General features: G+C 38.5%; 1 protein-coding gene and 1 pseudogene across 4 annotated transcripts in view; one reads left to right on the top strand and one right to left on the bottom strand.

Moving 5' to 3' along the window:
- The window catches only part of GPATCH2 (G-patch domain containing 2), a 140,161-nt gene that overhangs the window by 90,098 nt on the left and 30,506 nt on the right, over nucleotides 1-19,557 (top strand). For all 4 annotated transcript variants that reach the window (XM_006916225.3, XM_015592774.2, XM_015592773.2 and 1 more), the window contains exons 6-8: nucleotides 899-966; nucleotides 8,299-8,338; nucleotides 14,832-14,902. In XM_006916225.3, coding sequence (XP_006916287.1) covers nucleotides 899-966; nucleotides 8,299-8,338; nucleotides 14,832-14,902 — 179 coding nt within the window. The remainder of the gene's footprint in view (nucleotides 1-898; nucleotides 967-8,298; nucleotides 8,339-14,831; nucleotides 14,903-19,557) is intronic.
- Nucleotides 8,701-8,819, bottom strand: LOC112483268 (annotated as a pseudogene).

Raw genomic sequence — 19,557 nt, 5'->3', positions numbered from 1 at the left:
CTTATATTATGACGGAGCATAACAAGACCTTTTGTTGTAAATTTATGTCCTGTTGATTGTGATGGTAAAGTGTGATGCTCTCTCTGTTCCCTTCGAGAGCCCTCTGTGAGATTAGGAAGATTGTGAATTTATTTTAAATGGGAGCGGGTCAGATTATGAAAATGAAAAAAAATGAAGCTTTTAATTCTTTTCAGATTTACAGTTCTCTGTAAATGAAAAAAAAATGGAACTTTTAAATTTATTTTAAATGGGAGCGGGTCAGATTATGAAAAAAAAATGAAACTTTTATTTCTTTTCAGATTTTTAATTTTACTAAGAAATAGAGAATTAAAGTATTGTTCTTGTAGGTGAAATTACATTTGTTCTCTGTAAATACACATTTAATTTCTAATGGGAAAACTATGAAAAAGGACTGGCGACTACTTCCTTGACTAAGTTTTTGTCTGTGTTAAAATATGAGCATTATCATGCATGCTATTTATATTTAGGAATTAACTATAAATACATTGGTCCTTGGATATATCATTCGCTCAGCACTAATCTTTTTTTTTGGTGGGAAGGGGTTTGTTTTGTTTTTGCCTGTGATTAAATATATGCACAGTTGAACAGTATTTGGAAGGAAGAATTGGTGGTCTAGTTCTTAAGGAAGATTTTTTTTTCTAGCATAAAGTTACTTTTTAAATTGTCTTAAAATCCTAGCAGAGGAACTACAAGAGACTAAAAATACAGCATTCTTACTAGGAATTATATTATGCTTCGGGTCTGTGCAATCTTGGTTAGATTTTGAGAATCCGTAATCTTCATTTTAGAGCCGGTATCTTTGAATGCAAATGCCCCTGTTAATTCTCTGCCTTTTCAGAAACTCGTCTGTAACGCTTTGTTTTCATTCTCTTTTCAGGGGGCCACTCCTGGCCCCGTCAGTAACAAGAGGATGGTTCGCTTTTCCCCAGACTCTCATCACCACGAGTGAGTACAGGATGCACTAACTTCGTGTAACCTTGTCTGGGGCATTCTGCGTCTTTTGGGAAACTGGTAGCTATTGCTAGGAAGGGTGGTTTAATTTGTACTTATCTTAAGAGAAAGTAAATATCATATACCAATGACACTTGTGCAAGAACCATGTCTGTGAATCCCATGGCAGAAATTTAAATGGAGTTTTTTTCTTAAATGCAGTCATTATTTTATTTGTGGTAGAATTTGAAATTCATGCGTTATTGAAACTCATGTATTGTGTGACAGCATTTAAGTTTTCATTACATTAAGTTGCCTCAAACTCTTCTACTTCATCCTTATGCCCTTCCTCCTCCAACTCTTTCTAAAGTACTAAAATGAAGAGTAAGTGACTTTTTCTCAGTCACTTCTCCACTCTCTGCTCCTGTCCATCGCGAGCTGACAGGACCAGAATTTATTTCCATTCAGCAACAAGAGGAAGAGACTCATTTACTACATAATTCCAAAAGCTAAGTAATTGAGCTTTGACTTTGGTGAATTACTGGGTAAATTTCTAGGAGCTAATTCTATTTCTAAATGCATCTTTGTTACAAGAGCTTAAATACATTATATATTTTGGCTCAATACCATATGTCTCCTGTGAAGTTGGTTGAACTTGAGAAAGGCCATAAAGTATGGAAAGATGTGAATTAATTAATTGAGGGAATTTTTTTCTGGCAAGGAATCCTATTAGGATCCATTGGATCCTATTTTTTAGTTCCTGTCCTTAGCAAATATGAAACAATTTTTTTCAGATATAGCTTATTTCATATAGATTATTAACATAATGTAAAAATAATTTATATAACATAAAATGTTATTTAAATAGATGCCATTTTATATATTCATTTTAATAGATTACGATATCATATTCTTTTTTATTGTACTATAAGAGGGCATCTCTCTTGTCCCTTAAACAGAAGGGGAGGGGGGAAGCAGAGTAAAGCATTTATTATCTCAGAATGACAACCAAAAGGCTCATATACTTTCATCTTTTCTAGTCTGATATGAAACAAAAACTCTAGCAAGTAGATTTTTTGGTAACGATTGCAAAAGCTCTGAGGGCAGACGAATACCGTCTCTTCATCACCGCTGTATGCCCAGGCCCGCAGTTGCTGATACGTAGGGAACTGTTACTGAGTGAATGAAGACATGAAGGTGTGAATTTAAAATGGGACAACCTGGAGAGTGTCAGCGGAGGATTGCTGCTCACATTAGCAGGTGTGACCCTCACTGTATTCTCCTGACAGCCCTGCCACACCGGCCTCTACAGAGGTTCTCAGTCCATTTAATCAGATTCTCTGGGGGAGGAACTCAGCTGTCACTACGTTTAGAGCTTCCTGGTTATCCCAGTGGGTTTGATTTTCATTCTCTCGACACTGAGGATTAAAATGAAGTCATTTTCTGACCTCACAGCCTGCATGCTGCTAGTTCAGTTTCTGCAGGATCTCACGGCGACCCCACCCTTTTCAACTTCCTCCTCCTCGTCTTTAATTAAAGCTCTGTTATCTTTTGCGTTTAGGAGCCTCGCGAGTTTTTCCGTCTGTTCTGTTTCAGTACATACGACCCAAGTCCCGCTCTGCTCCTTTCCTTTCCCTCCCGACAGCCTGCAGTATTGCCTCTTGCTTTTGGGGAGACCTCCTAAGTATATCATCGAACACCCTCCATCATCTGGCTCCGGCGACCTTTCTACCTTAGCCATCGGCGCTCCCTCTTAAGGCCCAGGGTCCCGCTATCTAGTCGGCCCCCGTTCCCTGAGTATAACCTCCGCTTCACTGCCTGCCGTAGCCTGGGACCTCGCTCGTGCATCCCTCCTGCCCTTATGTGCGAACATCCTATTTGCTCTTCGAGATTGATTAAAAACCACCAACTTATCAGGACGTGCTAGGCGAAAGCAGCAGAACCACTCTGAGAGAGTTCAGTGAGCAAGCGGCCGCTCTAACCAAATTTCTTTCATTGCCATTTACTAATCTGCGTGAACAAGGTTTCTGAGCATTCAAATCAATAAAAGTGAAAAATATGAATAGAATTGATGCTAGCAGTAATATCAGTGGATACACAAACCATTGGGGGAGAAAACGGTTATTTTAATGATGTCGTTCTAATTAAATTTTATTTTTTATGTTTAGTGTTATCGAAATATGTTATATTTATACTGGCTTAATTAGTTGACCTTATCAACTAACAGTTTTTATCAGCATTGACTGATAAACTTTTCCAAATGATTTTTTAACTCTAGTTTTATACTCGGAAATTTAAGAAAAGTATGTATATATGTGTGTATGTATATGCACACATGCAGAGGACTATATAATAGGGTTATTAATAAAAGGCTTTTGAGCATAAAAATAGTTTACATTAGGATGAACTTCTGTGAGGCAGTGAACTAGAGAAAAGAGAAAAATAAATCCTGTAAAATTTTCAACTTTTAAAGAAGTACTTGTCTTTTTTTTTTTTAATATTCAATCACAGTGATATTTGGATTCCAACATATTTATTTGAAAGCATGGTTTATGGTTTTATTTTCAAAGCAATATATGTGATTGGTAGAAAGCCAATCCTTTGTAAAGATTTCAATTGATTGTGAAAAAATTTAGATGTCTACATAAAATATGTGAGGATGTTTTCTTAATTATTTCAGACAGTATATCTTCAAAGATTGTTGAAAACCAATGTTGTATAACATGCTTTCAGAAAAAAAGCATTGCAAAAATCCTGCAAAGAATGGTTTAAACAAACAGCAGTTTAGTTTACTGACATAGCCATAAGTCTGGAAGTAGGTAGTTCCAAGGCTATGAAGAAGCAATAACAGTATCTGCCACAGCCTTCTTTGAAGGAATCTTTGGCATTTTGCCCCAAATTCCCACCAGCAATTCTCCCTATCTTCTGTGTTGTCCCATTAGGCTTTTATTTCTACTCCGTTATAGTATTTATCACATCGCTCTTTATCACGTAATTATTATATGCATGTTTCATAACCCTCGATGGACCATGGATTTGCCGTGGTTAGAGACTTTCTCTTGTTGTTTAGGTTTCTTATAATAAACAGCACAGTGCTGCCTACGTGAATCACAGGCTCTGGGTTCAAGGTTATGGATTCCGCTGCCAGAACTGATAGGAAGTCACGCCCCTTTCCGAGTGCCTGCTCAGCGCACAGCAGAAGTACAGACTAACTGTGGTTTTATTTAATCCTAACTGCAGTTTCCCTCACAGTTATTGTAATCTGGGACCTGTGAGAATGGCTAGAAATCGTCATTAAGTTCCTAAATATTTAGAAACCACTAATTGGATAGTAAGCGACAACGACTTTCATTCAGTTAATCATGATTCCTCTAAGTCAATGTTTGTTTCACTTTGGAAAATCACTCCAAAAACAGTCTCATACAGGAATACTTAAAATAATTTTACCTCATGGAATTCGAAACTTGCAAGTAGATTTTAAAAACTAGGGGGAAATAGCTTGCAGGCTCTAAAACAGTATCATTTAGGAATTTCAGTTTTGAAGCCACGTGGTTAGGTGGTCACATGGTTAACAAAGTTTCCTGTAGGGCAGCCTAGAAAGCGACAAATCAGAAGAAACGGGGCTGCTGAGCTGGGGACGGAAAAGGATGTTTTTAGCGTGGATAGAATAACATCCAGGCTGGCGCTCAGTGTGGAAAGGCTCACCTCACTGAGAATGCGTAGCTCAGCGGATGAGTAGCAGAGGTAGGTCAATGAAGTTTGGGTGGTTTCTGGAAAAATTATATTTTAGAGTAATTTCAGCTATAAAAAAGAAACTACTCAGAAATTTGGTGAACAACCAACTTTTCAGAACACGAAGTCTTGGACTTGGAGGTAAGCCGGCGTGCTATGTACAGATATTGAGAAGCCTTGCAGTGTCGTGATAAAAAACACGATTACTGTAATAACATAACACTTATAATTGTACGAATTGATTCATATACCGTCTAAAAATTACTTTTTTTGGAAAATGTACTACTATATTTAAAGACCAATTGTTAGCATGCTATAGGTTTCTTTTCAGAGAAAATATTGAGCCCAGATAAATGAAATATTCATTAAACTGACTATAAAGAGATACACAAAAAGTGACAAGAACCTCAGTCCAACAAAAACAGAGGAATTAGGATATAATTTCTGAGAAAAAACATGTTAAGATTTTAAATTTACATTTAGTCATTGTTAATTTTTCTGAAAATACATGTGTTAAAATGTGGAAAATAAAGTTAACATATGACTACCTACTTTAAAAAATTTTTAAGACACCAAACGCGGTTACTTTTTATTTATTCTACCTCCTTTTATGTACTGAACTTAAATGGTTCCAGAATTTTTCCACTCTTTTTTCCAATCATTTATAAGATAGTTATTTTTAAATTGATTAAATATGATTTATTAATCTTTAAAATTGATATTTATATTTTTCTTTTATTTCATTTTAAAGTATAGGATATTTACCTGAGGAATCGTATGTACATCAAAATTTATTTTAAATGCACATAGGTAATTACCTATAATCCTATGATGAATTCCTTTAAAAAGTAAATATTCACCCCTTATTTTATCTTTTGTATAAATATCGAGTTTGCTTACAGCAGGCTTTGCCTGGATTAAAGGTTATGTTCATTGGGAATACTTCTGCACTTTGAAATTTAGCATCTATTGCTTTATCATGAAAGTGGCTTTAACTTTAGGTTGAGATAAATAAGATATACTGGATCAATTCCTCCTCTGATTTACCGATTCCCTTGGGTAAGTCATTTAGCTTACATATGTCTTAATTTTTAGTTATAGAGTAAGGATAAAAACGGGCCTCTCTTATGTAAGACATTTTTACAAAATACTTGTGTAAAATATAGAAAGATTATTGAAATAAGTATAAAACGTTTCAGGATGCTGCTGCTGCTGCTGCTTTATTTGGATAGTATACTTTATTTTTCAGAGTTTTCATCGGCACTTTTCAATGCTTTTATTGCCTCTTAGAAGCAGTCATAGTAGTATCGCTTCTTCATTTTACAGGTAATCTGATTTTTCTAAAGTCAGACACTACTCTCACTCGGCCAAAAGCCAAGTGAAGAAACCAGTGTTCTAAGCATCTTTTACATACTTGATAACGTGCTACACCTGTTGGGGACCTAGAAATATCACCCAGGAGCACTGGTGTCTTTACTGACACTTAGGAATTAAAAATCACAGAAGACAAGTTCACATATTACTATATGTCACTGGGTGCTACGAGGGGAGGTTGGATTTAAAGCTACTGCTATGCCCCAGATTCTTTCTTAGTCTGATCGAAGGCTCTCAACACTATGAGGGAGGTGCGGCGAGTTTCATTGTATGTACGTCAGGCTTTGTTCCTAGACATGCCCAAGCCGCGTCTGTGTCCGAGAGAGAGAACTGAGCTTGGGAACCACACGAGGCTGTCGTGAGGTTAAATGAGGTCGTCTCTGTGCGACGCCTAGCACGGGACCCCGCACCCCTGACATTCATCGGGAGGCGGTGGGTTTGTACGGCCCCTTCTCCTACTGCTACTACCACGTTTTCTACGACCACTATTACAGTTCCGTTACTTCGACTATAATCACCATCCCTTTCTCAAGGACCTCGATTCTCCATCAGGGTAAACAAACAACTGCAAGATAGGAACATAAGTGCTGTGCAGGAGCAAAGTCACTGAAAGTTTAGAATGGGAAGCATCCGAATCTGCCAGGGGGAGTATGACAGGCCGCCCACAGGTAAACCACGGGCACGGCGGCCACCATCGCCCTACCCCACGTTATTGCCCCTTCCAGATCATTCTTTTTAAACTCCTGTGTAAAACTTCTTTCTTGTTTGCGGCACATGCTTCCAGCAGGAAAGAAAAAAAAAAACAGTGATAAGAGAGGGAAATAAAGAAAACAAATGAGCAAATTTTCTTGTATCAAAAGAGCCAGATCTCTGGATGGAAAGATCTCGCCCATCCCAGTGATGACAAGGGCTCAGTACGAGTGAATTAGAAACTGCCTAAAGCATCCAGAGAGGGAAAACACAGATCGCATTTTTAAGAGAACAGGAAGAAGCATTGGGTTGGTAAATTGGAAACTACGCATGTGAAGAAGCAAGCAGACAGATAAAGGGGAGAAAAGGTCAACTCAACAATGTGCTTCTCCAGCCCTCTCAAGATACTGTTCAAGTGAGCGCTTTGGGAAAAGGCTGAAATAAACCGAGAAGCTATGGGATTCAGGGAACAGAGGGACGGCAAAGGAGAGCGATGACAGGAAGGCCCAGTGAAGGCAAAGGCAAGACCCAGAGCAGATCTGGAGAAGAGCCACCGGGATGAGACCAAGCGGACAGAAGGCTTAGGGGAGGCGGTGGGGAAGGGATGGGTATATTGTCAGACACCTTTTTTAATATTTGAAAATTAGCAGTGATAAGGATTCCACAGCTCTCATAAAGAAGGCCAGTGAGTACACAGAAAAAAATAGCCAAGGAAGAAAAACAAGACAACTCTCGTCTTCAGGAGAAATGAAAATTTCAGCACCGCGAAGTGTTCACACAGTTATATCTGCCTTCACAACTGATTAATCAAAAACGGTGTTACAACTGGAAATAAGGGGTTGGGAGTTTCAAAGGGGCTAAGTTTACAGTCGTGGGGAGTCAGTCCTTCACGTCTAAAATCAATCACAAAACATCGGTATAATCCCATTCTTTTGAAATACATCATTAAATACCAAAAGAAAAGGCCAGAAGAAGTGACAGTAGTTTCTCTGGACAGAGCTTACAGGTCAGAAAAGATGAGACAAGACGCTGCTGATTTTAAACCTTTTTGTTTACTTGGGCTTTTTTTTTTTTTTTTAACTGTGGAAGAATCGGGTTCAAGGTACCTTCAGCTAATGTCCAGAATGCACGTGCTGAGGCATAGCCAGAGCATGTAATATTCTTGTGTTCTTAACGTTTTTTTTAAAACTCCCACAATCAAAAGGTCATAATTTGTTGTAATGATGCTATAATTAAGTTGTGGTAAGTGATAGCATTTGTAGATTTTATAACCAGAATTGATTCGCAAAATGAATAGTCCCAGCAGTTTATGTTAACATAATTAAATGGAAATTTAATTCTAACTGAGTTTGCTTATTAAATTGAAAATTACTGGGCTATGAGCACTCTTACATTTCTGTCAGAATTGGTGTAAGTCTAGAATTACATGAAACATCCATTAAAATAAAGCACATTTAAGGCCCCGTGGCTGGCGGCGAGCACGTTTCCGCGGCCCGTGCAGATGGATGATGCGAACGGCGTGTGCTGACTCCTTTTCTCTTCCCTCTGCAGCCACTGGTTTGGCGCTGGGGCCCGGACGGAGCATGGCCAGGTAAGCAGCGTCCGAACCCAAAGGAAATCTCTGCGTTCCTTTCTAATATTTAACTCTCTCCCTTCAGCGTACTCGATCAGCTTTATGAGAAGGGATGTGAATCCCCGTTTCTTTAAAAAGGAGTGAATAGGACCAGGGCTTATGACACCGACCAAGCGAATGATGCTCAGTAAGCATCTGCTTGGTCTCTTCCTGCCATCGATTTGTATTAAACATGAGATTAGCCAGCAAGAGGATCGATTTATTTATTCATTCATTCATTCATTCATTGATTTATTATTTCATTTTTTTTAGGCGAGGCAACCCTTGGTTGACCTTACAGATTGCAAGGACCTTGTCAGCTTACAAAACCTTATTTTTTATGCCTACAGCACCTGGTCTTCCGAGGTGGTCTCTCATCCAAGTACTAACCAGGCCCGACCCTGCTTAGCTTCCGAGATCAGACGGAATCGGGCTTGTTCAGGGGGGCAAGAGGATGGTTTTAATCTTTAACGTTTAGAAAGTGGCAATAGTTTCTTACAAGTTTGTTGTATTTCTAGATGAGATTTTTTAAATCTCTTATTAGTATACATGGCAATACAATGATTAGCTGACTTAGGAAGAACTTGACATTCATTTTCGTTAACTTTACACAAAAAGTTTACATATAAAGTAGTTTACTTTCTTTGTCCCTTGAAGGTACTAGTTCTCTCTGTGCATCATAGTAATGTAATTTAGGGCTTAATTTTTTTTTTTTTATCACTTTTAAAGCATATATACTTTAGGCTGTGCAACCTTCCTACACTTTTTTTCTGTTATTGATTATAAAAGTTATTTTTTAAGTGAGTCAAAAATATCATATATAGGGGATACCTTTAAATACATGGAATGATAGACCCCAGCTCCCCGGGAGTCGTTTCTTCTTAGAGGCGGGCAGGCAGGTAGAGAGACAGGTGAAGAGGGGCTCGGGCGTGGGGGCCACAATCGGAAGCGTTGCTTCATTGGTGGTGTTTTATTGCTAAGCTGGGCTGTCGTTCCTCTTACTTATAAAAGGTGCCAAGTACTTCATTCTAAACTAGACCATGTATTTCCTAACGCATATGAGCCTAAATGAAGAAAAATATCTTGGGAATTCAGTTTTAATGATTTTTTTGTAAACTTGCCTTTTTCCACGAGAGCGATTTTCCTTTTGAAAAATATTTCTCCCATAATAATAGAATATGTAACGCCATTTCTAAAGATTTGGGAATTAACCAGGCTGCATCTATGATGTGTTCATCTTATTATTCAGAATGTAAAAATTAGACGCTCTGCTTTCCCAAACGGTTCAGGTCTCTCTATGGACAATGTAAGATCCTGCGTCTAGAAGTAAGCTGCATCAGGATACACTTTATCCCAAAATACTGTTTTTTTAAAACTCATTTTCTACCTTTTAAAATTCTATAATCACTAAAATGATGTTATAAATTACTGTCTTAGATCACAGTATTACTGATTGCTTCCAGCCATCCCTTATTTCTGCAGTTAAACTAGTAACCGATAACGTATAGATAAGAAAGTTAACCAGTTTCAATTCTTTTAATTTTTAAAATCTTTTTGATCAATTTATGAATCAGCCTATTGCTTGAACTTTGATACACCAGTTCAGATTTTTATCTCAACTACATACATTATTAATTAATAAATACGGTCGGTTCTTGTTATTTGCAGTAGGCATTTTCTGTAAAGTTGGGACGAACACTAAAATATCAAATACAGAAAAGTCAGCTTCCTGAGAGCCTATGGTCACAACTTTGTCGCTAGCCTATCAACGCACAACGTTGTTTGATGCGCGTTTGTTTCGAGACACCTCATTTATTCCGTATCGTGGAGACCTTAACTTTGAACGCTCGTGACCAGCAGCACGGTACCTTCTGCCTGAGGAGAGCTTATCGAATGCGCGTGTTTTCTCCAGAAGGCCCGCCCATCACAGCTCTCTTGCACTTAGGAATGCTAGAAATCTCTTCCGCGCAAGGCATGGGGACCATTTTAAAGAAACGTAATCATCCTTACGAGCCCAAAGATACAAAAAAAAAAAAAAAAGTAGCACTAGGTAGACCGCGAAAAGACTCTTTACAGTATGAGAGCTCAAAGGAGAAGACAGAGCCTCTCCTTATCAAACCTCGCCTGGGAACGAGAACTACAAGGGACTAGGTTTGACCACTGTGCACATCTGTGAGTTCACAAGTGTCAGAAAGAGTGATTTTTTTTTTAATTGCAAATAAATTTTAGCAAATAGATGAGTTCACAAAAATGGAATCCACGAATAATGAGGATCAACTGTACATATGTGTGTTCAAATACACAGACTACTCAGATTTCGAGGGATAAAATTGTCTTAGTTCAACTTAGGCTTCACTATCGCACAGCAAACTATTGGCTAAACCTAGATGCAAGTGACAAAATGCGAGACCATGAAGACGCGTAAAATCCTTCAACATGCTGTCGAGTGCCCGTTCGCATGGGCGAGCACCTGTTATTTTCCCGATACCCACTAACAAACGTAAAGAAATGGCAGAAATGGTAACCCCGCTTCCTTTGAAACTCCACCCTCTCCCCTCTCCCCATCTTCTGATTCCTCTCCCTTGCTCTTCTTTTGTGTTCAATTCCGCTTCTGTCTACACCGCGTGCACTTATCGTTTCTTTATTACGCATTCAGTAAATCACTATTTTCCACCATTCATCTACTCTGCACTTTTACAAAAAGAGATACCTGCCGAAACAACATAGCTTTTCCCCTGAGGTGGTTACGTTCTGAGGCAGAAAAGAAGAATTATAATATGTTGATAGATGTTTGAGAAAACCAGAGAGAGGGCCCTCTGAAGGAGAAAGAGCAGTCAGGTCAGAAATGGAAGTTGGCGGAAGAGGCAGCTTTATGAAGCATCTGTCTCTCTCTCTCTCTCTCTCTCTCTCTCTCTCTCTCTCTCTCTCTCTTTGGTCTTTTTAAATCCTGAGGCTTTTCCTCCGTGAACTTCGTATGGTCTGACATTTTGACTGAGTTTCCATGTATCTTAATGAGTCGTAGATCATAGTGTAGATATTACTTAGTTCTCCTTTTCAAGGTCGAGGATACTGAGTGTGAAGAGACTTGAAATTGTTTGGTAGACCTCCAAGGAGTTACCGAAAAAGTGTCTGCCAGAACAAACACTCCTGAGCTTGACTGCCTCCCTAATATCGGGCAGTTAGGAGAGCTGGAATTCGGAGGAGCAGGAATTGGGCTCCGCGCTTCTTCCGCTTGCGTTAGGGACCCGACACTCTAAGTTATCTTGCAAGCGTATCGTGAGTAGCCACAGAGATTCTTAGTGCCCGTGCTGTAAGAGCGAGAACCATTAGACCCGGGGGGATCTTTGCTTCCTGGTTCGATTCAGCAATATCATGTCCCTTTTGTGAGCCTCGCATCGTACTAGGTTTTCTGTTTATGAGCGTTAATGTAATTCTTATGTGAGTCATTTTTTAATGTGCATCTGCAGGTCACTAATAAGGGAATTGTCTCTTCGTTTGGCCTAAGTCCAGAAATCTGAAAGTGGGAAGGTAAGAAGCACTTCGCACCATCTTCAGAAGTTTTTAGTCAGAGTTGACATTGTTGAGTCAGAACCCTGAAAAGTGATGACCTCGCTTGTGACACTGATAGGAATTCAAGGAAACAGAAAAACTATCCATAAGAAGAAGGAAAAGTTTCTCAAAGCCTAGTGAGCTATCTACCCTTGCTTATTAGAGCAGAGCTCAAGGAGCCTTGTTTCTTTTCATTGTGAATTTATGACCGATCTCTTTCTTCGTTTTTGTTCTTTGGGGCGTAACAGAAACATGTTGGGAATCTTTCAAATACATGTCTTCCATTTTAGTAACCCTCTGGATTACCTTTTTCATCTCTGCCCCTTAAAAGATGTAGGGTCCCATATTAACTTGTTAAATTCATGACCCAGACATCTGCGCCTGTATTTTTTTTAACCTGAGTTTGATGGTAAATTTGCAAAGTGACACCCACATTTATAATTTTATTGATAAAGTGAGATAGTTTTGTGACGGTTTCTTAATAGAGGTAGATTGTATTAAATAATTCCAATATTTGTCTCTTTTTCTGTACAAAGCCCATCAAAACTATAAATTTGAGGAGGAAAAGAAATCCCCATATGAATCTAATGGAAAGAGCCATAAAGTCAGAGTTCGGAGAAGGTGCTATCACATTTAAGTTCATCCAGGTGGTGGCCTCTCCGAGAACTAGCCAGATGCCCTAGGCACGGCCTAATATTTATTTTGATCATTACAGTTACGTTTTTTAAAACTATAGGATTCTATTTCAGAACCTTGCGTTGGGGATATTGAGTTTTTTGCCGTTTTTAACACAAACCTCAGGAATAAATAGTGTTCAAATATCTGTCTTTTATCTTAAAATTAGAAATGTCAGTTAACTAGTATCATTAATTTAAGGTGGAGGTAGAGATTTCATCACGTCACCTCCAGCTATCTGTGTCACAAATGTTGGTTTGTATATGTATTTTTTTAAAGGCACTAGACTTAGAAATGCCAAAGTAATTAATTATTTTCAGAAACAATTTAGTTTTCATGGTACGAAATGTTTCTAAGTTGAAACACTTTCAGATTAATGGACTTTAGATAAATCGTTGCTATTTTTTTATAAGTAGTAATAATGAGATATGGCTTCAGCCACATATCAGACACTAGATCTCACTCTTATTTTTTTTATCTCATTTATTCATTCATTCAACAAATATTTATTGAGCAATAAAAAAAAAAAAAAAATCCCAGACAATGTGCTGGACCTTGGCTATGCAAACAGATTGATTGAATAACTGAAGTTAAGGGCCAAAGGGGAACGAGAATGTGATACACGCCCCAAACTTAAAAGTTTGACATGGCTGGGATATAGAATTTAGAAGGAGGTTAGGTTGGGGGTAGGAGGAAATATAATGCATTATGAGTTTAGAAATGTAATCAAATTATGAAGGGTCACAAAAACCTTGCACAAGATTGTGGGGTTTACCTGAAGGGAGTAATGTAATCAGGTCTAATTTTAGAATTACTGGCCGCAGTGTGGAAAACGGATTAGCTGGGAGCAAGGCTGGAGGCTGGGAGGCATTGGGGAGGCTGTTACAGGTGAGAGAAGGTGATGGTCTGGACTAGGATGGCAGCAGTGGGGATGGGCAGAAGTAGGTATTTAAGATAAATTTAATATGTACTTATTTAGTTAAGATATTTAGTTAAGAAGTGGGTATTTATTTAATATATACGTATTTAGTTAAGATATTCCTAAAAGACTGAGTGAGCCAACCACATGCCTGCTGATCTAATTAAGGTCTGTTCCTTCTCAAAGATGGCCGAGTGTTGCTGATAATTGATTTTAAACGATGTCATTCAATAGTTCGAAGCAGTTATTTCATTAAAAGTCATTGATACTGGTCAGATACAATACTCATCGACAGCCAGGCTCGTTAATTATAATCATAATGGTAGCATTGGAACCCTTTTCCAGCACTTCTTAATGTTCTGGTCATAGCGCTAGGCATCTGACGTGGTTTGTCTTGTTTGACAGAGTGGCCTTACAGGTAGATGGTATCATCCCCATTCTACAGAGGAAGATTGGGACTTACCGAGCTTACGTGCTTTGCCTAAGGTTGCACAGTTGTAAATGGTAGATCTGTTACTAAAAATCAAGTGACTTGTTAGCTATGTGCCCAGCAGGGATAAGAACCCAGATCTGTCCTGCAGTATTAGTTCTAAGACTTTCGTTTCTCTTCGGACTAATTTCTGATAGGATGTACAACTCCTTTTTAGCCTAGTGTTGTGTATAATCATTTTCTGTATAAATAAGCTATAGTTTTAGTGACCATGTAGTAAACAAAGTTGACCTTTTTTTTTTTATCTTTTCAAATAGAAAAAAAGTAAGCGTGAAAGAAAGTAGATGGTGAGGCATTTTGAGAAGGAAACCAAATATATGTATTTTCTAATTACCTATTTCAAAACTAGTAATTTCTTTGAAAACGTATGTTTTAAGTGTGTTTCTTTGCCATGTTAGGCCAGTAAAATCAGAGGAAATAATGTTAGATCTTTGAGTCAGTACAGGTGACAGAGCCCCCCAAACTTCGCAGCTGAACACAGCAGAAGATGCCGTTGGTAAGAAAAGTTATGTCACTTTTACCAGGACCAGTCCAGGGTACCAGGGCCAGAAGGGAGGTCTGGACCTCCAGCCTTGGGCCGGGTACTGGCTGACTGCGAGAGCAGGGGAGCCGTCGGAGAAGCTCCGCACTGCCCGCTCCTGCTAACGTTCCTGCAGGATGCTCAGTGGCATCGCTAGGAAGAGTAGCAGCCTTCGTTGCAAGAGAAACCAGTAGGGGGAAAAAAAGTAACGCAAGTGAAGGAATGTGTCCCTTTAAATGAGAAGAACCCTCTTCTACTTACCAAGTCATATAATGAAAATATTTTTGTTTCTACAACTTTGTCTTAACACTTTGGATAGCACCAGCTTCTGAGAGATAACCGACCCGAGAGAGGACACAAGAAGAACTGCTCTGTGAAAACGGCCAGCAGGTAAGAATTAAAATCACTTCTAATTCTGTTCATTTAATCATGTGCCATTGTTTTTCATACCGGTATGAATACGGTGAGTTGTAGTTGGGTTTTCTTTGGTTCTAAAGAGCCAACTTAAAATATTTTATGTGTTATTTTTAAGAATATGTTTTTGGATTACTAGTAATGATTAGAAAGATACCATTTTAAGTGTATTTTTAAAAGCTGGTGAACAATAAAGAATGAATTTTTAAAAGAAAAAATTTATATCTCCGATAACTAATGAATTTTAGGTCAGGATTTAGACTAATTATGTTATTTTTTGATTTTAAAAAGTAGAATTAATCTTTTCCCCCAAATTTAAATGGTACTGAGACCTCATGAAAGAGCAGCATGTGAATTTCTTCTTCTCATATATAAATGAATATATAGAAAACATAATCTTTTTTTAAAAGTGCTTCTAGGTTCCTGCTCATTTTATATTGCCTAGTCGATGTTCTCTTTTTTTTAATACAAAGTTTTGTGCCAGTTTATTGTTAGATGATATATTTTCAAAGTTTACATGTGGTATCTCTGAAAACTTAATTTTTGTTTAAATGAACGTGGCTTTCAGAATATTGATCAGAACTGCTACGCTGAAATTTATACTTATTCAGTCTTAAACAAGATAACTGACCTAGCAGCCACCACTGCATCCGATGGCTTCCCATTGCTAGTTTGCTAGCCACTGCATTTAACATTCCCAAGCAGGCAATGTAGCTTGTAAGTACTAACCCCCAACGGAGAACCCACTAGAAAACCTGCAGAAGCAAATGTAAATCCTATCTTGCCTACCTAATTTAGACAACCAAAAACTGCCAAACAGATAAGAAGCTGACCACCAATGACAGTCAGTCAACATAAAATCAATGTGTTTACCCCTAAGAATGTCAGAGCCTAAAATTATAAAATATGAATTAAAATTATAATCTGTATAAAACTTATACAGGTTATAAATAACTATGGATGAAATGTTTATAAAAATAAAATGAGCAGGCAACAGATCCCTATTAGAATTAACCAGGCAGAATTGAATTAAAAAATATAATTATTAGAAATGAGAAATATGATTTTTAATGAGATAATTAGTCAAATGAAATTACCTCTGAAGAAATAGGCCATAATATAGCATAAAAACACAAAGAGTTGGAAAAACGAAAGAGCAATTAAGAACTACAGAAAAGGTCTAAGGTATAGTTAATCGGAGTCCTTGGTGGAGACTACAGAAAGGCTGGGAAAAAAACATATTCGAAAAGAAGTTGGCTAAGAATTTCCCAAACTGATGAAAGTTATAAACCCCTAGATACATATGCAGAAAGCACAGTGAACACCAAGTAGAATAAATAACAAGAAATCCACACTTAGTAGCGTGCGATAGTACACCAAAAACAAGGAGAAGATCTTAGAATCCACAGAGAAAGGCCGACCACCTACGAAGAAGCTCACGGCACTGCATTTGTGAGGAACACGGAGAATCTAATAGGACTCAGCCACAAAGTATGTCTTCGCTCCAGCCCCCACCGACCGCAGAGCTCGAGAATCACAGCTCTTTCTCCTTCTCTCTGGGAGTGAGGAGAGGGAGTTTTCCTAACTGGGGAGCTGTGTGTGTTCCTAGTATCAAAGCCTCTTTACCCCGATTCCTTCCTTCCCATCACTGAAGGACTTGGGGCTGACCGGAAGACTGGCCCTTCCCCACAACACTGCCCCTTCCCCACAACACTGCCCAGTAGGACAAGAGAATAAGACATTTGAGAACAGCCTTTGCAAAAGAAAATAATGTTGGATTACTGATTCCAACAGAAGCAGAAGTGTTGGAACAAACAAGTCGAAAAATTTTAATTTCGCATAACTAAAAGAAATACAGGAAGATAATAAAAATACCAAGCAAGAAATAGAACATATAATTAAGAACCAAATACTTAGGTCTTTTTCAGGTTTTCTCAGTGGTGTTTTATAGTTTTTACTGGATAGATCTTACGCATATTTTATCAGATTTACCCCTAAGTACTTCATCAAAGTTTTTGGTGCATGGAAACATTGCTGAGAGAGATGGAAGAAGAGCCTGCCTGTCTGGAGAGAGACACCTTGTTTGTGGGTCAGGAGACTCAGGATTCTTAAGATGTCAGTTCAGTTCTCCCAGAATTTATCTATAGATTTAATACGATCCAAAGAAAAATCCTATAAGGCTATTTTATAGACATTGACAAGCCAATTCTAAAATTCACATGGAAATGCAAAGGTCCTAGAATAGCCAAACTTAAAAAAAATAAAGTCAAAAGGGTAACGGTGCCTGATTTCAAGACTTATTTTAAAGCTACGGTAATCAAGAAAGTATGGTATCGGTGCAAAGATAGAAAAAAGATCAATGGGCTAGAACATAGAGTTAAGAAATACATTCATATATATATAGACAACAGATTTTTGAGGAAGTATAAAGACAATTTAGTGGAGAAAAAATAGTATTTTCAGCAAAATGGTAGTGGAATAATTGGGTATCCATTTGCAAAAAATGAACCTGGGTGCATACCTCAATCTATATAGCAGACTTAACTCAAATTAGCTAAATATGAAATGAGCTAAATACGAAATCTAAAAATATACGAAATGAGCTAAATACGAGCTAAATACAAAATCTAAAAATATAAAACTTCAAGAAAACACAGGATAAAATCTCTGTGACCTTGGACTGGGCAAAGACTTTTAGATAAAACTCTAGAATACGATTCATAAAAAAACAAACGGATAAGTTAGCCTTCATCAAAATGGAAAACTCCGCTCTTCGAAAGACACTGTTAAGAGAATGAAAAGGCAGCCTGCAGAATGGAAGAGCAAACTTGCAAATCGTAGGTCTGGTAAAAGGCGCATATCGAGAATATACAAAGAACTCTAGTCACTCAATAAATCAACTAAAATGAAAACCAAGCACACGTTTGAAGAGACGCCAAAGATATGTGGATGGCAATATGTTAAACATCACTATTCATTAGGAAAATACAAAGCAAAACCACGATAAGGTACCACTTAGAACTTACAAAGGGCCAGAATGAAAAAGGTTGACCTTACACAATGTAGAATTGTCATGGGGAACATAAACTAGAACACACCCCCTGGAAAATAATTTCTTACAATGCTAAACATAGACCTACTGACTATATGGTCCAGGTGGATACTTGAGAACAAGTATTCTTAGCATTTTTATTCATAACAGTTCAACAAAAGAAACACCCCAAATGTTCATAAACAAGTAAATGGATATAGTATATTCATACAGTGGAATACAATTCAGTAATAAAAATGGATAAAGAATTGATACATGTAACACATTTATATAAAATTCTCGGAAATGTAAACTAACGTAATAGTGACAGGAAACCCATCGGTTGTTGACGGGTGTGGGGTAAGGGCCAGGGAGGGACTGGAGGGAAGGATGACAAAGGGGCATCGAGAAACTGTTGGGATGATGGGTATCTTCATTATGGTGGTTGGTGTAATGGTTTCATGTGTGTATACGTCCAAACTTATCAAAAAACTGTGTACTTTAAATTAGATCTCAATAAAGATCTTAAAAAAAAAAATTTTTGCCGTAAAATCCTGAATAGTTTTCTATTTCATGCCAAGTAAAAGCTAAAGTCCTTATCTTAGCCTACAAGGCCATCTGCGACCTGACCGTGCCCTTCTTGGCTTCCTCCCTGACCCGTCTCCTCCCAGCTTAACTTACTCACCTGCTCCAGGCGCAGCGGCCGCTTTCCTGTTCCCCCAGCACGCCAAGCCCTCTCCCGTCTCAGGGCCTTTGCACAGCCTCCCTGCAACTATCCGTTAGGCTTGCTCCCCGTTTCCTTCAAGTCTGCTCAGTGTGAGGAGGGCCCGCCCCCACCAGTGCCATCACACGCTGCTGCACAAGTGTCTTCCTCAGTGCCCCTGTTGCCCCTCTCTTTAAGCTTCATGAGGGCAGAGAGTCTTTGCTTTACTCACTGGTATGTCCCCAGCACCAGAAACAATACCCGACACGTAGGCAATGAATATCTGCTGCATAAAGTATTTGTAGGATGAGTTCTAAACAATTCCGCAGCGGTACAGTGCGCTGCTTGAGTCCTTATCTTGGCCTCTGTGTGCAGCCTCCGCAATTAGAGTGTCTGGCTTCTCCTCCTGGTTCCACCATTTCCTGAGCAAAAAACTTAACTTCTCCGTTCTTCCCTTTACTTAACTGTCAAGTCGAGAAAATAGTAGTGTCTATTGTATGACATTGTTGTAAGGAACATATGAGTTAATGCCTGCGAAGCATTTGCCGTGTAAGAGCTCCAGTGCCAGCTGCAGTATGAAAAGCATGCTATTGTTATTTCCATCTGTGTGTTTCCTGAGCATTTGTTAAATTTTATTTTTCATCGTACTCTTTCGTACGTTGTTTAGAATGTCGAGCCATTCCGTTCGATTTCTAATGAAGTACAGCGGGCCCAGCCCTGAGCTTCCTCATTCCCCAGTCTCACCCTCCAAGGAAACCACTTTCAACTCTTTTAGCTATTTCTTCTGGTAACGACCTAAATTACATGCTGCTAGTACTGTTTCGTGAAGTCTTTAATTTAGCATTACCTAGCGACTTCCGGCTGCGAGCCCTCTGCACACACGTGCACCGCGTACCT

Source organism: Pteropus alecto, unplaced genomic scaffold (assembly GCF_000325575.1).
Source record: "Pteropus alecto unplaced genomic scaffold, ASM32557v1 scaffold65, whole genome shotgun sequence".
In the NCBI taxonomy this organism is placed as follows: Eukaryota; Metazoa; Chordata; class Mammalia; order Chiroptera; family Pteropodidae; genus Pteropus; species Pteropus alecto.
The sequence above is the reverse complement of the archived record's forward strand: the minus strand, read 5'-3'. Positions and strand labels throughout refer to the sequence as shown.